The sequence below is a fragment of the Penicillium concentricum genome, assembly GCF_028827145.1.
Source record: "Penicillium concentricum strain IBT 3081 chromosome Unknown utg000002l_segment0_segment0, whole genome shotgun sequence".
Lineage (NCBI taxonomy): Eukaryota > Fungi > Ascomycota > Eurotiomycetes > Eurotiales > Aspergillaceae > Penicillium > Penicillium concentricum.
The window spans coordinates 9,880,863-9,898,137 of NW_026622755.1; the positions used below are offsets into that span (position 1 = coordinate 9,880,863).

At 48.2% G+C, this 17,275-nt stretch overlaps 9 protein-coding genes across 9 annotated transcripts; 4 read left to right on the forward strand and 5 right to left on the reverse strand.

The window, feature by feature from the left end:
- Positions 1–107: 107 nt before the first annotated feature.
- N7517_007488 (ribosomal lysine N-methyltransferase) lies at positions 108–1,744 on the reverse strand (the record flags this gene model as incomplete). Its single annotated transcript, XM_056725218.1, has 3 exons — positions 108–815; positions 873–1,477; positions 1,594–1,744. The coding sequence occupies 3 exons, from the start codon at positions 1,742–1,744 to the stop codon at positions 108–110; spliced, it is 1,464 nt and encodes a 487-aa protein (XP_056581468.1).
- A 311-nt stretch (positions 1,745–2,055) lies between these two features.
- Positions 2,056–3,226, forward strand: kae1 (O-sialoglycoprotein endopeptidase; the record flags this gene model as incomplete). Its single annotated transcript, XM_056725219.1, has 2 exons — positions 2,056–2,407; positions 2,484–3,226. 2 exons carry the CDS (start codon positions 2,056–2,058, stop codon positions 3,224–3,226), a joined length of 1,095 nt encoding a protein of 364 aa, XP_056581469.1.
- A 559-nt stretch (positions 3,227–3,785) lies between these two features.
- On the reverse strand, positions 3,786–5,251 carry N7517_007490 (putative Snf1 kinase complex beta-subunit Gal83; the record flags this gene model as incomplete). The annotated part of the gene is made up of 3 exons (XM_056725220.1): positions 3,786–3,833; positions 3,883–4,459; positions 4,512–5,251. The coding sequence occupies 3 exons, from the start codon at positions 5,249–5,251 to the stop codon at positions 3,786–3,788; spliced, it is 1,365 nt and encodes a 454-aa protein (XP_056581470.1).
- A 326-nt stretch (positions 5,252–5,577) lies between these two features.
- On the forward strand, positions 5,578–6,098 carry N7517_007491 (uncharacterized protein; the record flags this gene model as incomplete). Its single annotated transcript, XM_056725221.1, has 2 exons — positions 5,578–5,751; positions 5,835–6,098. The coding sequence occupies 2 exons, from the start codon at positions 5,578–5,580 to the stop codon at positions 6,096–6,098; spliced, it is 438 nt and encodes a 145-aa protein (XP_056581471.1).
- Positions 6,099–6,499: 401 nt separating this feature from the next.
- On the forward strand, positions 6,500–7,836 carry N7517_007492 (putative aminotransferase; the record flags this gene model as incomplete). Its single annotated transcript, XM_056725222.1, has 3 exons — positions 6,500–6,532; positions 6,602–7,062; positions 7,119–7,836. 3 exons carry the CDS (start codon positions 6,500–6,502, stop codon positions 7,834–7,836), a joined length of 1,212 nt encoding a protein of 403 aa, XP_056581472.1.
- Positions 7,837–7,851: 15 nt separating this feature from the next.
- Positions 7,852–8,831, reverse strand: N7517_007493 (transcription factor domain-containing protein; the record flags this gene model as incomplete). Its single annotated transcript, XM_056725223.1, has 2 exons — positions 7,852–8,725; positions 8,764–8,831. 2 exons carry the CDS (start codon positions 8,829–8,831, stop codon positions 7,852–7,854), a joined length of 942 nt encoding a protein of 313 aa, XP_056581473.1.
- Positions 8,832–10,850: 2,019 nt separating this feature from the next.
- N7517_007494 (fgaFS/easG family protein) lies at positions 10,851–11,793 on the reverse strand (the record flags this gene model as incomplete). Its single annotated transcript, XM_056725224.1, has 2 exons — positions 10,851–11,305; positions 11,373–11,793. The coding sequence occupies 2 exons, from the start codon at positions 11,791–11,793 to the stop codon at positions 10,851–10,853; spliced, it is 876 nt and encodes a 291-aa protein (XP_056581474.1).
- A 392-nt stretch (positions 11,794–12,185) lies between these two features.
- N7517_007495 (uncharacterized protein) lies at positions 12,186–13,624 on the reverse strand (the record flags this gene model as incomplete). Its single annotated transcript, XM_056725225.1, has 4 exons — positions 12,186–12,775; positions 12,823–13,103; positions 13,176–13,400; positions 13,452–13,624. The coding sequence occupies 4 exons, from the start codon at positions 13,622–13,624 to the stop codon at positions 12,186–12,188; spliced, it is 1,269 nt and encodes a 422-aa protein (XP_056581475.1).
- Positions 13,625–14,633: 1,009 nt separating this feature from the next.
- N7517_007496 (MDR family MFS transporter) lies at positions 14,634–16,779 on the forward strand (the record flags this gene model as incomplete). The annotated part of the gene is made up of 9 exons (XM_056725226.1): positions 14,634–14,900; positions 14,950–15,026; positions 15,085–15,136; positions 15,201–15,378; positions 15,429–15,452; positions 15,505–15,576; positions 15,632–16,135; positions 16,190–16,350; positions 16,408–16,779. 9 exons carry the CDS (start codon positions 14,634–14,636, stop codon positions 16,777–16,779), a joined length of 1,707 nt encoding a protein of 568 aa, XP_056581476.1.
- Positions 16,780–17,275: the final 496 nt, after the last annotated feature.

The following is a 17,275-nucleotide window of genomic DNA, read 5'->3' on the forward strand; positions in this document are numbered from 1 at the left end:
AATCTAAAACAATTTAATCACTCGCAAGAAGCACTTTTTGGTTCCGTTGGGTTCAGTAGAACAGACTGATATCGGCCGTAGTAAATGGAGACAAGCGCAAAAGGCTTTCATACCCTCTGAGTCTTGTACTGTCGTGATTCATCATCATCGCCATTGGCAGAACGTTTCAATGAACCAGAAGTAGCGGGCTGCAGCATGCCCAAGACAGCCTGCAATACCTCCTTCTCGCCGATGCGGACCTGCAAGGCCATCCGTACTCGACGAGCCCCCTCATTCACATCGCCGGAGTCAGACAACGGAGAAAGCGAAGCCCTAAATTGGAGGTCTGAGGCCAGAGACGTAGGGTATTCAGCCTGTCTCTTTTGCAGCGCCCTGACCAAGATAGCGGTCGCATTGGCGTCCAAAACTGGCCTGGGAGCCTTGTCCTTAGACACGCGCTGTTGGAACTCCTCAGGGGAGAGAGACAGCGTAGCCAGAAGAGTCACCAACTCAGCTGGCAGAATGTCTTGCAAAGAAGGGTTGGCGTTGACAGGTCTGGGGATTACATAACCGTCCTCGAGGATGTCGAGGCTTGAGAGGAACTCAAGCCGGGGTTGGGACTCGGTGTCTGCGTTCGGAAGTCCTGCGGCCTGGCAGATGGTTTCCAATGATAGCTCAAGCACGTCGTAGACAGAGTAGTTATCGGTCACATAGCCGTATCGGCGGAGGAGATCTGCGCGGGGGATCTCTCCGTAATCGTTGAAGATTTCTTCGCCTTGTTGAATTGTTTTGATGGCCTTCATGACTAGGGCACCTTCCTCCTGGTAGAGACGGGCCTGATGAAAGAGGGTTAGAATTGGGGTTGAAGAAAAAAATATCATGTCCAAACTCACGTTGTTTCGGTCCGCATCGGCGTTAAGGAGATCCGCGAGCGGGACCATACCCTTAGGAAGTTGCTCTTCCTCTTCATCATCAGTCATGTAGCTCTCATCATTAGCTTCTCCCTCATCCTCATCGTCCTCACCCTTTTCAATGTCAAAGGCATAGGCCATAATGAGGGACCCCATTACATGACCCACTTGAATGAGGGCAGCGTTACCAGCATCACCCTCCCAAGATGCAAGACCAGGAGGAGGCGGGAAGAGATCAGGCCTCTTTGCCAAAATAGGAGCGATAGAATCCTTAATCGACTCCTCGGCGTGTGACCGACCAATCTTCTCGACGATAGTGCTAGCCTGCAGCTCCTGTAGCTCAGCAGGCGACCAGAACATCAGGGTATCAAAACGAGAAGGCAAAACTCGGAAATAAGGAGCCCATCTCGACTTTTCTCCTTGCAGGTATTCATAGATCATGACCAGCATCAGGGAAAGCCACGGACCCATCTGTTCCTCTAGATTCTCCCCAAGCAGAGTCCTCAGCTCCGAGTTCTGCACGGTGAGAACCATGGCGCGCGGAATCGAGAAAAGTTCTTCACCTTCCGGGATGTTGCTTTGTGCCACTAGAGCGTAGGCAATATATTAGAAACTGGCCAAAACAATTACGAAACCCTCACTTTTTGAGGACACTCCATAGTCACTTTTGTGTGGTTTGGGAATAGATTTTTTGAACACTTACCGACACCACGTCCTGCTCCAGTTGCTCGAAGATCTGCTAGTCTGAGCTTGGGGTTGAGCTGTACACCGGGGCTGGCTTGCAACCATGATATGAAGTTGTCAGACTGTTGTTGAAAGCCCTCGGCATCGGGGAAGTGGGTTGTCGAAGACATGACGGGAGAGATCCCTTGGGAGGGAAAGGAGGAGGAGGAGGAGAAGGGTGTAAAATGAAGAAACCAACGAAGTGGATACAGGGAAGAAGAAAATAATGGAGAAGAGGGGAAAGAAGAAGAGAGTCGGGAGTATGGCAAACTAAAGTCGAGAAGGGTAGCTCGGGTTTAGTTCGGTCAACCGATGGGTGCCGCTTTAAAGACCCCGATAACGATAACGAAAATCATAGAGGTCTCCCGAGCTCTCATACATTGCGTATGATTTTATTGGATTTCATCTACGTTCTCATTGATACATTGAAATACCGCCCATCATGATCGCAATTGGAATGGAAGGCTCTGCCAACAAACTGGGCATCGGTATCATGCTGCATCCCAAGGACGGTAGCGCCCCGCAGGTCCTCGCCAATATCAGACACACCTATGTCTCCCCGCCAGGCGAGGGCTTCCTGCCAAAGGATACAGCACGCCATCACCGACAGTGGGTTGTGAAGCTGGTTAAGCAAGCTCTTAAAGAAGCCAAGGTCTCCGTCGACGATGTGGACTGTATTTGCTTCACCAAAGGACCGGGAATGGGTGCCCCGCTACAGAGTGTGGTGGTCGCCGCGCGGATGTTAAGTCTGCTTTGGGGCAAAGAGCTGGTCGGAGTGAACCACTGTGTTGGACGTATGTATTTACATATACAAGTGCCTCGTATTACGAGTTAGAACTCGAACAAAACGCTGACAACGTGAATCTCCAGACATCGAAATGGGTCGCCTCATCACCGGCGCAACAAACCCAGTCGTCCTATACGTTTCTGGTGGTAACACACAAGTCATTGCATACAGCTCGCAACGGTATCGCATCTTCGGCGAGACCCTCGATATGGCAGTAGGAAACTGTCTAGACCGATTCGCGCGCACACTACACATCTCCAACGACCCAGCACCAGGATATAACATCGAACAACTAGCGAAGCAAGGACAGCAGCTAGTTGATCTACCCTACGTCGTGAAGGGCATGGATTGTTCATTCTCCGGGATCCTGGCTGCAATCGATGGCCTCGCTAAGCAGTGGGGATTAGGCGGGGAAGAGAAGGCGCGAGAGGATGAGCAGAGAACCGTTGATTCTACCACCCCTGCGGACGAGTCATTGGAAAGTAAGCCCACACGCGCAGATCTATGCTTCTCCCTTCAGGAAACTGTCTTCGCAATGCTTGTTGAGATCACCGAGCGCGCAATGGCGCATGTTGGATCGAAGCAGGTTCTTATTGTTGGAGGTGTTGGCTCGAATGAGCGCCTGCAGGAAATGATGGGCATCATGGCACGGGATCGCGGTGGAAGTGTTTATGCGACGGATGAGCGGTTCTGCATCGATAACGGAATTATGATTGCACAGGCTGGTATGCTGGCATATGGGACCGGATTCCGCACCCCTTTGAGCGAGAGTACTTGTACCCAGCGGTTCCGCACAGATGAAGTGTTTGTGAAGTGGCGGGATTGATATCAATCGAGGTCTTGTCTGAAATAAAAATATATCTATCATGTGTTATGAATTGAGCGAGTCAGATCCGATATCCTTTGCATTCGGTTAGATGAATTTGGGAAAAGTTATTCAACATTCCTCATCTCAAGTGGACTTTCCAGACATTTGTAATATTTTTGCATAAATCCAAGCGCCTGTACAGCTGTATGATTTGCCCATGATAAAATCCCAAATCCTTTCCCAACACTCAACATGAAAGTAACGCCTGAGAAATATGCAATATGTGGTGATCTCCTCACTGAGACGCATTGTTCAACGCACATTCATGTGTGTTGGTTGTAGCCGATGACTGGGCGATCTAGTAGTAGGATCTAGTTGCCATTATGGACGAGGAACCTGAGAACACCTGGGCAGACAGGAACCAGACTGGCGAGGGCCAATGAGTCGAACAAGGCAGGAAATTGCCTGTAAATCTTTTCATCTCTGCAAATGGGACAGACCACAAAATGTCCAAGGCAGTATTCGGTAAAAAAATGTATGCATGTAATTGAAAATGGCCTATATGTCTGGGCATAGCTCATTCTGTGATATCGCCGGTCGGTTTGTACAAAATGGTCGTGACATACTGCAGAAAGATTAGTTAATCCACAAAAAGTGCATAAGCCCTGACTTACTTTTCTTTTATACCTGGTTGTCACACTCGTAGCCAGGACACCGTTCTTGATACTGCTCGTGGCAAGGTGGTTCAGGACCGTATGGTTCGGGTAGTTCAAAACACTGCTATCGTCTTTCATGGGAGTCGTGCCATTGAGGATTGACTTGCCCAAAAAGAGAGGCAGACTGGGAGGGGTAGCCGTATCTCCAATGACATTGGCAGCCTGGACGTAGGCCGGGCTCTCTTCTTCCTTATCCAGATCGGCAAGGAATTGAGGAATGGCGTCACCAAAATCACCGGGTGGCACCTCTTCCTCGTTTTCTTCCTTTTCTAGATGGTGGTCCTCGGTATCCCTTGAGTGATCCTGCTTAGAATCCGGCACCGCGTTTGGAGTTTGAGCTCCCGACTGAAGGGTCGAGTCCTTGTCATGAGCATCATCCGCACTGATTTCAATGTAGTTGACCAGATGATTAGTAAAGTCGACGGCGGTTGGAAGATTATCCGCAGCGCGCATTTCTCCATCGACAATGAACTTCAAGTGGTGCGTTCCCGGTCGAAGGTTCAGAGTAGTGGACATAACGGACGGATTATTTTCACTATCGAATGTTAGTCGAGTTCCGTGAATCCCAAATCAGGCATTTAACCAACCTCCTGTGCAGGCGGAACTTCTTCTCCCAGTTCACAAAAGTTCCAGTAACATAGACCTTCTGAGCAGGCGCTGTCCATTCGATAACGACCGGAACGGCCTTGCCGGCGCCACTGATGGTGAATGGCTGGAGCTCATCAAGCAACTCCTCCTCGTCAATGGTTGTATGACCTGAAGCCGCAGTATTCGGATCCATCTGTTCATCCAAGAGCCGATCCGCAGGGAGCGACTGGATATGCGAGTCCTCAGGGCCGGCGACAGGCGATCCGGGCGTAGTGTTGGCATCACCAATTGGCAATGGCAAGCGCGGTGGGCGTTGTAGGTGAGCCGATGCGCTATAGTACGAGTTGAGGGGTGGGGCAGATGGTGCCACAGGATCGCGCCCCGGGACATGGCGCGAGATCGGGACCTGGACCGGGTTGGAGGTGTCGCGGATTGGGATGTCCTTGATCGGGGAGGGCTCGACTCGGCGTGCATCCTGTGGCAGAGGCTTCTCTATGTTCTTAGGTGAAGATTCGGGGACATTTCGGGATTGTAGGCGCTCTTGCACGGATCCTTGGTATCCTGCCGAGTGCCCAGCGGCTGTCTCCTTTGTAGCTGAAGGATCGGCCGCGGTGGCCTTGGGGGCAGAGATCGTGTTGAGGGAGGATCGACGGGCGACTTTGCGTTCGCTTGTAGAGCTGTGGTGGGCATGGGCTGGTGGCGCGTCGCCCACCGGGCCTTTGGAAGGGTTGTTGCCCATCGAAGGCGGGGAAAGATGTGATGACTTTGGGCCGAGTTTTCGCTGGGAGTGGGAAAGAGAAGAGGGTCGACCTAAGTCACAATGGCGGGCTGAGGGAAGAAACTTCCGATGCCAGCTCAACGTAAGGATTGGCGGTGGGCAGTAGTCAAAGTCGATTGATGTACCTACTTTGTCAAAGTACATGTAGACGCCGATGACGCCGGAAGCCTAATCCGGTAACATAGGGCTTAGGGCTTGGAGATTGGACCGCGGCGCGTGTTGGTACTTGGATATCATAACAGAGTCAAGATGCTTAGATTGATTTGCTGCATACGTTCATAATAATCATGGGCTGGGTATCGATTCTGACATGTCCTCTGTCGTTCGTTCTTGGTTTTACAATCCAATTACTGTCCTACTTGTTGGCAACCCTTCTCTTCCTCGCATCACCATTGATCTACATCGGACATGTCGTCTTATACCTGGCACTGCTTCCATTGCGTATCCTCGTGATACTAAAGGTATGTAACGAGACAGGCATCTATGATATCTCATCTCTTCAAATTGTAGCTCCTTGATGGTAGCATTTACTAAGCTATACCAGGGGCTCATCTATTTCATGACCGGGGCTGTGCTTGTCGGGGCCACTATAGGCATGATTCTACATTTCACTGGCAGCACCATATCACAGCTCCTGCAAATTGAAGAGTCAGATGAGCCCCAGCGGCCTCGTTTGAAACGGGAGCTTCTAGAGCCTGAACCCCAGAATCCATCCTTCGACTACCTGGAAGCACAGATGGAGGATCGCAAGTTCCTGCCCTACTCGACGATATTGGAGGAGGAAGAGAACAGTCATGAGTCAGGTTGATGTACATAGTATATCTCTTTAAGTCTAGTGCATCATATTATAATAAGATGGAATTGAATTGCCATCCGTGGCGGGCCAGACACAAATTTGTCATTAAACTGCCAAAAATCACACTAGGCAATAGAGGCGACCTGTCCAATCTTTGCACGACATTATATTCCACTTGAGACAGAAATGTTCTACAAATGCACCGACTTTATGGTCCAGTGGACCAGGGACCCCATATTGCCTAATTGGGCCATGTATGCGATCCGGCCAATCACATCGTCCACATCTAGTCTCCAACAATCCAAGGTACTAAGTATATAAAATCCTCAAACTCCATCGTCCGAATTTTAAAATTCTGTATCGTTCTTTCATCTCTCAAACTCCCCTCTTTGCAATACCAAGCCCAACCCAAAATGGTCCGAATCAACGCGTTCGCCGTGGAGCAGGTAAGCAACCCTGAAGCCCCATTCTACCCATTCAACCTACCTAGTTACACAAAGACTAACATAAAAAAGTGGATGGACCTTTACGAAACCAATGCAAAGCACAACCTCGCCGAAACATGCTGCGCATCCATCTCCCTCAATGACCTACTAGCCCTTTCCCCGAAAAAGGATCTCGTAGACTTCACGCAGAAGCAAGTCTACGGCGCAATCCGAGGATCTGAGGCGCTGAGGACCAACATCGCAAACTTGTATTCGCAATCTGGATCTACCGAAGCCAGCCCCATCTCTGCTGATCGAGTCCTCGTCACAAACGGTGCCATCCAGGCTAATTTCTTGGCGCTTTATACTTATATCGGGCCGGAGGATCATGTTATTTGCCAATATCCGACATATCAGCAACTATACTCTGTTCCCGAGTCTTTTGGGGCGGAGGTCAGTCTGTGGCGGTCGGATGAGGGGAACAAGTGGGGGATGGATTTGGGGATGTTGAAGTCTTTGATTAGGCCGAACACGAGGATGATTATTTTGAAGTATGTATGGCTTTTGGTGATTTATTGACTGGATAATTATTGACTGGAGTCTATAGCAACCCACAGAATCCCACTGGGGCGATTCTTCGTCGCGAGGAATTGCAAGGAATTGTTGATATCGCGCGTGAGCATGGTATCCTGATTCATTCTGACGAGGTTTATCGACCTTTGTTCCATTCCCTTGACTCCGATCAAGAAGTTCCCCCGTCGATTCTTGAATTTGGGTATGAGAATGTTATTGCAACGGGTTCCATGTCCAAAGCTTTCAGCTTGGCCGGGATCCGATTGGGTTGGATTGCCTCGCCGAATCCTGAGATTATCGAAGCTTGTGCCTCTGCCCGTGACTACACCCTCATCTCGGTTGGTCAAATCGATGATAGTGTGGCAGCTCATGCCTTATCCATTCCATGTGTGGAAAACTTGTTGCAACGTAATCTTTCCCTGTCTCGGCAGAATCTCGAGGTCCTTGGGGCATTCATTGAAGAGCACAGCTGGGCTATGAAGTGGACAAAGCCGAAAGCCGGAACGACTGCATTCATCAAATTTGTTGACAGGGAAGGGAGGGCAATCGACGATGTCGTGTTTTGTCAGCGACTTCAGGAAATGACCGGGGTGATGCTGGTTCCTGGAAGCCAGTGCTTCGGGGGTGGTGTGGACTTCCGCGGATATGTGAGACTGGGCTATGTCCAGGATAACCATGTGATAGTTGATGGATTAAACACTCTGAGACAGTTCATGCATGATCAGTATGAGAAGCTGCCGCTGGCTTGCTGAGGACACTCGGATCATCTAGAATAGAACCAATTCCAATCCAAGATTCGCAAAATAGACGTCCCAGGACAAGGATGTTTCTGATGCCCAAAACTTGCTCAGCAGCTCTCGTGCTCTTGTAAAGTTTCCCATTCCAAGACTTTGCATGTCGCCCATTCGGTTGTGGATAAATTCACGTTGCTTGATATGATCGGTTTCACAGCCAACACTGAACATGGGCCAAAGAATCAATATATTCGCAGAAGAAAATGGCGGGATGTGTTCCACTGCGGTTAAGATTTTTTCGATGTCCTCTTTCACTGTCTCGTGGTTTCTTGGGAGTGATTGGACTCGCCGGTGGAGGTGTAATAAAGCAGAGTGTACAAAGGCAAGATGTGTACTCTGTAGCTCAAAGGAGTCTCCACCAGAAACACTGCACTCAACAAGGGAGATAATCTCAATCTCAAGTCTCCGCGTTTCTGCCAAAATGTCTTCTTGCATTCCAGCCTCAGTGTGATATTGGCGTTGCACCAATTGGGACAGCCTCGCGAGCAGGGGAGCCAACCTCAAGGAGTATCCACATATATCGTCGACATTCCAGTTCAACAGATCAAAAGACCTATCAAGTAGCCCAGTATTGGAGCTCATCACAGCACTAGTGCTGAATCCGGATAGTCCCGCAAGAACATCCATTGTTGTGAACCATTTGACCAAACACTGAATGTAAGGATCAGCAATGGGCAGTGTTCCTTGGCTATCCAAAAAGGCACCCAAAAGACGCATTACCCCACCAAGATGAGTCCTCCATGTCTGCATATTTCCATTGCACACATCATTAGTGCACAGAGCCATCGCCGTCGTGACAGTCTCAGCTGTCAGTGTTACACTCCTTTCACTGAGCGCCGCGCGCAGGCTAGAAATTGACAGATTCGTAAATCTCAAGCAGGACACCCTTGACTTTGGTCCTGTGTCTTGGACAAGTCGGCTGTGATGACTGCAAGCAGATGCGAGGAGGGCATAAAGAAGATGGGGTGTCTCTAGTGAACTTGCAATGATTCTTTGCAGGAAGAGCGCTGGGGCTGCGGGAAACAGCCGTGGCGCGGTTTCGGTGTTAAAGATGTGCATGAAAAACTGAGATTCTTTTGATGATAGAAATGGTGATAAGTTTAGAATAGGTTGGTGGGCGATAGCGTTTAGGCTCTGGTTGACACTCTCATTGCGACGATTCGCTTCATTCGGCCTTGTATGCGTCACTACATTCTGGTTGATAATATTGATATCATATTTGCACTCTTTGGGAAACCTGGTGCAGCGCGAGCAGATAGGTTTCTGTAGGTCACACTAATCATTTGATTAGCGATGTTCAGTTGGTAAGCAAGAAGTTCTTTACTTTGACTTTTTTGCGTCGACATTCTGTGCAGCCATCTCGTCTTCTTTGGATGGATCTATCTTTTCCAACCCGACTCATAGCTGAATTTGTGATTGCAGGTTATATGAAGAAGGGAAGTAGAGAAGAGAAGGGAGTTGGTGAAGAGAGTCCCACAATTCCCCCAAGTACCCGTCCAGTCATATTGCGGCATACTCAACTTGTATTGTTTAAATATTCTTAAATATTACGATGTTTTTGATATAAATGTACCATAGTAGTCTTTTACTAGTATTTGTTAGATGATCGCATCCCCCATTATTTGCTTGCAGAGCGGATTGTTTGCCAGGCACCAGGGTATAAATATCCTACTTTCTTCTGGATTCTTCTTCCTCTTTCTTCCCTTCGCAGTAGCCACAACAGTCGCCTTTGGCTCTAGTATCAGGCCCAACATAAAATTTATATCATGTGAGTACCTCCATGCTTGCTCATATTGCCACTGACTTGAATCAACCCCAAGCTACTGAGCAGGCCCCGGTCATTGCTTAAGCTACCACCAAATCTATTGTGACAAGACCCACCTGCCATGTCCACCCCCTGCCACCAAAGCCCCACACCCTAGAGGCAGACGGGGAAGCCATCGCAATGATCAGGAAAGCAACCCCATTAAGGAAAGAAAACGCTCGCCAAGTCCTAACCAAGCCCTCTGTTTCCCTTCATCCAAGAAGCAAAAGAAGAAGAAAAGCATTAGAAATAAGGAGAATAAACGCTGTTAGGAGAGACTTTCACCTTCTTCATTACCTCTTCTTCGTAGCCTAACAGGTTATGAAGCCCTTTTTTCTACCCTGATTCAAAGAATAGTACCGCCGAGGTCTTTTTCTCACGCTAGATCATCGACTTTCACTACCTGGGAAATAATCCATCGGTATTTCATCAAGAATTCATCACTTTCATCAGATATAGTACTAGAAAGTCTACCCCTTCATCATTTTTTCAGAGATCTATTATTTAGCTCTCACCTTTTGATCAATTTTGAACAGAAATAATGCTAAAACGCACTATATCTTGGAGCCCATTATTCATTTATCTTTCACTTTTGAAACGCCTACGATATCAATCGACTGACCAATACCTTCATCACCGTAGCGGAACAACATCCTCCTAATGATACCAACTGTCATGCAGAAGTTGACGTCCCTGTCATTGATCATTCAGTTGGATTCCTGGAGATCGGGACATTCAACCTTTATAAGATCACATCACCCTTTTCAAGTAAGGAGGACGTGGACATATGGATTGCAAAAGTCAGGTAAATTTTGCAAGGTCATAACCTATAAAATCTTGATGAATCAGGGTAAAAAAAAGGCCTCATAACCTGTTGGGCTACGAAGGAGAGGTGAAAGTCTCTGCTACTCAATGTATGAAGAAGCAGGGTATTATACCCTACTGTCTAACAAATACTCTGCTCAGTCTGTAAGCAAACAATCAATGGATATGAGGAGGTAGGTTGATCCTCATGTGCCTCATATTGTATATATAGCCTTTTGAATTTCTTAATACAAGTCGATCAGTTGCACCTTGAATGTTCGGGGCAGACACCGCGAGAAATATAACTATGTAATCAGGCAGGGGGACCCAGATTTACAGGGGCCATTCCAGCCGCCGAGTCCCCTCATTCGCTGACTGAATTCCATGCCGCTCTGTTCTCGTGCGCAAAAAGATCCAGGGTCCTAGGGGCCCGTCCCGTCACCTTCTCCACGTCATCGTTCATACGAGTTTCAATTCCTGTCGATGCCGCAGTTTCCAGGCTCGCTAGGAGCCGAGCATAGTAGTCAGAGACCCCAAAGCTGACCAAGGCTTCATACCGCTGGTCCCCAGACAGCTTGATATGCTCGATAGGGCGGCCCAGCGCGGCGGACAGCTTCTCCGCCACCTCGTCGTAGGTCAGCAGCTCCGGTCCCAACACGCGGTAGTCACAGTTATGTGATTTCGGGTCGGTGATGGCCCGGAATGCGACCGCGGCGATATCAATGGCACTCACGAAGGGAATTTTCCCATCGCCGCAGGCCGAAAAGATCTTGCTGTGATCCCGGATGACAATACTGGGAGCTTCATCGGAGAGATTTTCTATGGGTTAAGGTGATTCCATGATTAGCTAGCGCACCGAAAGACCATGAACATAGAAGGTGCCTACCCATGAACCAACTGGGCCGAAGCACACAGTACTCAACTCCAGTGTCCAGGAAGTGTTGCCACACCATCCCCATGCCCGGCTTCGACGGCTCAGTGGTGCTGCCCCCCACCAACACAAACCTTTCCACCCCATGTTCTTTGCGTGCATAGTCAATAAACTCGTTCATAGGCTTCCAGGGCTCATCGACCAGCGGTTCCATGAGATAGATGGCTGAGATGGTTCCGCCCCCCGAAAAGCGGTACTGGAAGGGTTCCTTCCAGGTGGACTGGTCCAGCCAGTCAAATTTGACAGCCGGCATGCCAGAGGGGGCTGCAGAGGGGCCGCGACGAGAGGCCAGCAGGAAGGGAATGTTCTCATTTTGAAGGACGCGGGCTAGGCGGACTGAGGTCTTGCCTGTGCCGCCAGTAAGAAGGACATGCATAATTACTGTGTGTTTTTGTGTGTTGTTTGAAGGAAATGAGAGAGGAAAGGAGGAGTGAAAGACTCTAGATTCTGGCGGGTCGAAACCTGCAATAGGTCGACCGCCAGCACAATATAACCAAACGTATCAAAACGAGCCCGATACGCTCTACCGGCCATAGGACTTAAGACAGGCCTAACTCCGGTTTGAAAGTACCCCAGACTCACTATTTCCACAAATATACAAAAGCGTGGACTTCATGGCCGTTGATCGTTCGGATCCCAAAGACCGAACTGTGAGATGAGCCTTAAGTCCGGTCGTCCACGGATACATTCTTTGGTGACTTCAGTATGCCAAGAAATCAGGGAAAAAAATGTAGAGGCAAGCTGAGTCCCTTTTTCTTGTGAGATCCATCAAGTGTCGATATGGAAAGGATCGCTCCAGTGAAAGATGTCTGCAAACCAGCCATCGGCTGGTAGATAAAAAATGCCCTCATCTGCTTCAAGAGTACTGCTGTCTGAATGTTGATCTTTCGTAGTGGGTGGAATTACACCAGCCTCTTCAAACTTCCTCCGCCATAGAGCCATCGTAGCTCTCAAAATCTCTGCTGCTTGGGTGTACATGTCGCTCCCATCCGTGTCCATCCCAATGGCTGCCGGTACAGACCCATAAAGAGATGCGCATTGCTCGATTGATCTCAGAACGTCGATAATATGTGGTATATCGCCACGATTCCATGACGGGTCTTCCATAAGTGACAGACGGTAGAGAATATGGGTGCATCGACTAAAATGAAGATGTAGTATCATGGTGTGGGAATGAACAGCCTCTGGAGCGAAGGTGACAAAGTTTTCTATGCAGTGTTTGATAGCTTGTAGGCATGCAAAGAAGGATTCTGTCCTTCCAAAGTCGAAGCAACCCATCTGTTGGGGCATTTCTACCGGGTACAAAGGCAGCTCGTTGATCAAGGCCTCCGTGAAATACACATATGACAGAACAATTTCTATCAAGTCAGCGTAAATGGGACCCCAGGGAACCACAATCACTTACTATTCCCCAAAATCTCTGGCGGAGCAGACGATTTGATCTTATCCAGAACACCTCCCAAAGATTTGACGTGAAGGGTCCGGTGCGACTTTGTCTGCGGGCAAGGATCCTCAATCTGTCGCCAAGTCGAGACCTGATGGAGGTCGCTCTTCAATTTTGACAGCTGGGTGAGAATTACAAGTACTCTGTCCCCGGGTACTTCAGGGTGTTCGCCGAGGTCTTGCAGGCAGCCCTCCATATGCACCGTCCATTGCACAGGCCTATTTTTCAAGAACCAAGCAATCCTATGTAAAGTAAGTTGAGAGCCGCAAGCCGACAGATATATAGTGGCAATTCCCTCGGGGGGGATATCTTACGTGGTGCAGATAATGTAGCATCCAAGGACTGCTCGCCGCTCCTCATTCGTGCGGTGGTTTAACTGAACCGTTTCCTTGATGGGGTGAGAAAATGCTTTGGGTGCATCTAATTCTCGACAGGGGAACTCTCGAAAGGACCTGTCAAGTTTCAAGTCGGACAAAAGGGACATGGCGATATTGGCAAACACGGCCAGAATAGATTTACCACTGTACTTATCGGACGCCCTGAGCATTTAGCCTCTAGATCGAAGGATGATATTGACAAGATCAACTCACCAAGAGAGATAGGCGATCAGTCCAAGTAGAAGGTCCAGGTTTCTTTCTAGGTCTACCAAAACCTTTTGCGCTAACGTTTCACGAATTCTGACCTCAATGGCGCGCTGCTGTGCCACGGATTTACAACCGTTGGCCCAGACGCAAAGCCACAATAGCGGACGTTCCCTTTGCATTTGGGCAGGCCTTTCGAATAATATCAGTGAGACAACAAGTCACAATCTTCTCATGTTCAGCTTACGTTGTCGTTGAAGAAATGTAGTAAAAGGGGAAATTATTGAGGTGCTGCTGCTGAAACGTCGCCAAATATTGCTCTGCTTGAGATGTAGAAGGTTCTATCTGTGAGAGAGGGTCCGTGTTCCACGGTGTATCCTGGGCTGGTAACAAATTCTGAGAGGCTCGAGGGGCAAGAGGCTTATTCCTGGGCCCTTTCTGGCCAGCCCAATGTTCAGCAGGTTGAGTTGCAAATTTTGAGCGTGCCAGTGGTGCACTATCCGGAGAAGCACTAGAATCCCCAGAAGCTTGTGATTCTAATAGGTCCACAAGATCATCAAGTCGCTCTTCGAGATGTGCTGTCCTGTATGCTGTTTTCCGGGAAAGCCGTTTCCGCACCACAGTCGATGGCTCACATTCTTGCTTCAAACGATGACATCGCTCGCAGTTGAGCCCCGGTCCTCTCAATATGCACTTGCATTTGGCCTTATAGCAGCCTGCACATGCTCGGCCGTACGAGGCGGACTCTCGAACCTTGAACGTGGCTTTTTTGTCGTTCATGAAAAGGCTTACCCTGATATTTGTGGAGACAGGGTGTTCCGAGACAAATCCCGGGAGAATTTTCACAAGATCTACAGACAAGGTTAATCATCAAGGTGCTCAAATGTGCAAACGAGAGTAAAGGTAAGGGGGAACGGCGGGATTCACCACGGACCTTTATTATTCCGGCTCCGATCTATAGGACTACTGTCAGGACGGCGGGATTGGCGTCCGACGCATAACAGTGATTGGATACTCTATATTATATTAGCTCTTTGGTTCTAATTTTTAGCTGAAAGTGATACACCTACGGTGGAATTCACAATTAATAAATGTATTAAAGCAAGGCTTGAGGGCATCGCCCAAGATGAACCGAACCAAATACTGCTGGAAAACATCTCGATCTAGCTGTCCTCAAATCATTAAGCTAAAATGACAGATCCAGCCCCAACCCCAGCTGAGATCTCCCTATACACCACCACAAAACACACTTCGGACTTTCAACCTGCATCTGAAGACGGTGCCCCTGAGGATTCAAGTTGTTCAACAGACCTTGCGAAGAAAAATTTGGAGAAAAATCCTTCTCTTGCGAAAAATGACGAACGAGAATATCTCACCGGCCTCAAGCTTCTGTTCGTGCTTTCTGGGGTTACCTTGGTTTGCTTTTTGGTTATGCTGGACACCTCCATTATTTCAACCGTGAGATCCCGTTTGCCCTTCTTCCCTAACTCCTTTTGACACTCGACAGGCAATCCCTAGGATGACCTCAGAGTTTCATTCTCTTGGTGATATTGGATGGTATGGCAGCTCGTATCAAATGGCTAGGTAAGTCTTTTCGAAACTAGCTTATTTGTCAGAGAACTCATTTAAGTTCGCATCTCAGTGCTTGCTTGCAGCCTCTTGCAGGTCGGGTCTTCTTTAACTTCAGCACCAAGGTAGATCTCTCAAAACTCCCTGCACCCAATCAATTCCATGATCAATCAAAACTAACCACAATAGCAGTGGACCTTCATGGGCTTTTTCTTCGTCTTCGAACTCGGCTCACTACTCTGTGGCATTGCAAATTCTTCCAAGATGTTTATTATCGCTCGCGCAGTCGCTGGAATTGGGTCTGCCGGCTTGATGAACGGTGCTCTAACCATCATATCGTCTTGTGCTCCACTGCACAAATCTCCACGTGAGTGACTAATAATTCCTGAGTGATAGGTGCTTGCTAACACACAACAGGTCTTATCGGGGTAATGATGGGCTGTCAGTATCCCCCATACAGAAAGATCAGTATGTTCGTTAATAAGGAATATAGTGTCTCAGCTTGGTACCATTGGTGGGCCTTTGCTCGGAGGTGCTTTTACAGAGTACTTAAACTGGAGATGGTGTAAGTAACTGAAAACCTGTGCTTCGAGCTCATTACTAACCGAAGTTCTTGGAAGGCTTTTACATCAACCTCCCGGTAGGTGCTCTGGTCGCGATCTTTCTTTCTTTTATCAAAATCCCCGACCAGGTCGCCAAGCCTTCAATAAGATTGGCGCTCGATACAATCATTCATCAACTTGATTTGATAGGGTTCGTCCTCTTCTCGCCTGCGGCTCTACAGCTCCTCCTTGCATTGGAATATGGCAAGAACAATAATTCATGGGGAAGTGCGACTGTGATTGGTTTGTTTAGCGGCGCTGCCGCCACATTCATCATCTTCCTGCTCTGGGAGCATCGCCAGGGAGATCAAGCGATGATACCACTGAGGTTGGTTGCAAGAACGCCAGTTTGGACTAGTTGTCTTGTCATCATGGCCATTTTTGCCATCACGCTTTGCAGCTCCTACTATCTACCCATCTATTTCCAGGCTATAAAAAACAACTCTCCAATGATGAGCGGTGTCTCAACGCTCCCCGGTATATTATCTCAACTGCTTGTCGCAGTAGCTTCGGGTGTTTTGAGTAAGTCAATTTGTTTGCTGTGAATATATGACCGATTATTGACACACGTCTTAGTTGAAAAGATGGGATACTATCTCCCGTGGACCATTTTTGGTGGGGTTTTCACTTCCATTGGCAGTGGACTTCTTTCAACCTTGAATCCAGACACTCAAATTGGAAAATGGATTGGATATCAAATACTCTCTGGTGCAGGCCGAGGGGCTGCGTTTCAAACAGTAAGTTTTCCCTTCCACACGAAGTACGAGCAACATCATTGATTAACAGTATCACAGCCCCTCATTGCTGTTCAGAATACAATCCCTCATGCTCAAGTGTCAATCGCCATGTCGATTCTGATGTTCACCCAAACACTTTCTGGTGCAATCTTTCTCACTGCAGCAAGTGCGATTTTTGACTCGGGGTTGAAATCGTTTGTACCCGAGTACGCACAAAAAGTCGACCCCCAGACTATAATATCAACGGGTGCTACCGGCATTCAAGATGCGGTATCTAGTGGTGACCTTTCCGGTGTCTTGGTGGCTTATTCAAAAAGTATTAGTTATGTTTTCATTATGTCTGCTGCAGTTGGTGTGCTCATCGTGGTCTTCTCGTTTGGAATGGGTTGGAAAGATATCCGAAGAGGAAAGTCGGCCCCGGAAAAATGATAAGGGAGCTATGTGAGGGCTCTGTGCGTTTATGGTATAGAATTCGGCCACCCTGGGCGCCGAACATAGCGGTGAGCTTCCCGGACTATATAGAATCTAAGATCTTCATATATATATTGTTTTTTTACTATCTTACCTTCCAAAGTTATCAAGAACCTCTCACAGAATACCGTCATCCCTCAAGTAGTTCTTGCGTCGACATTATGTGCGGCCATCTCGCCTTCTTTGGGGGATGGAGCTATCTTGGCTAGTCTGATGACTTTGTATATATAGCCAACCGAGTTTATAATAAATGTGGGTAATATGGAGAAGAGAAGTAGAGAAGACGACAAGAAGTCGGGAAAGAGAGTAGTTAGTTCCACAATTTCCCTAAGCACCCGATCCAGTCATGTTGCTACATTACTGACCTTAAATGGTTTAAATATTCTTAGATATTCTTAAACAATCATGATTCCGATATAATGGTATGATAATAGTTGCGTATGCGGCCCGACTA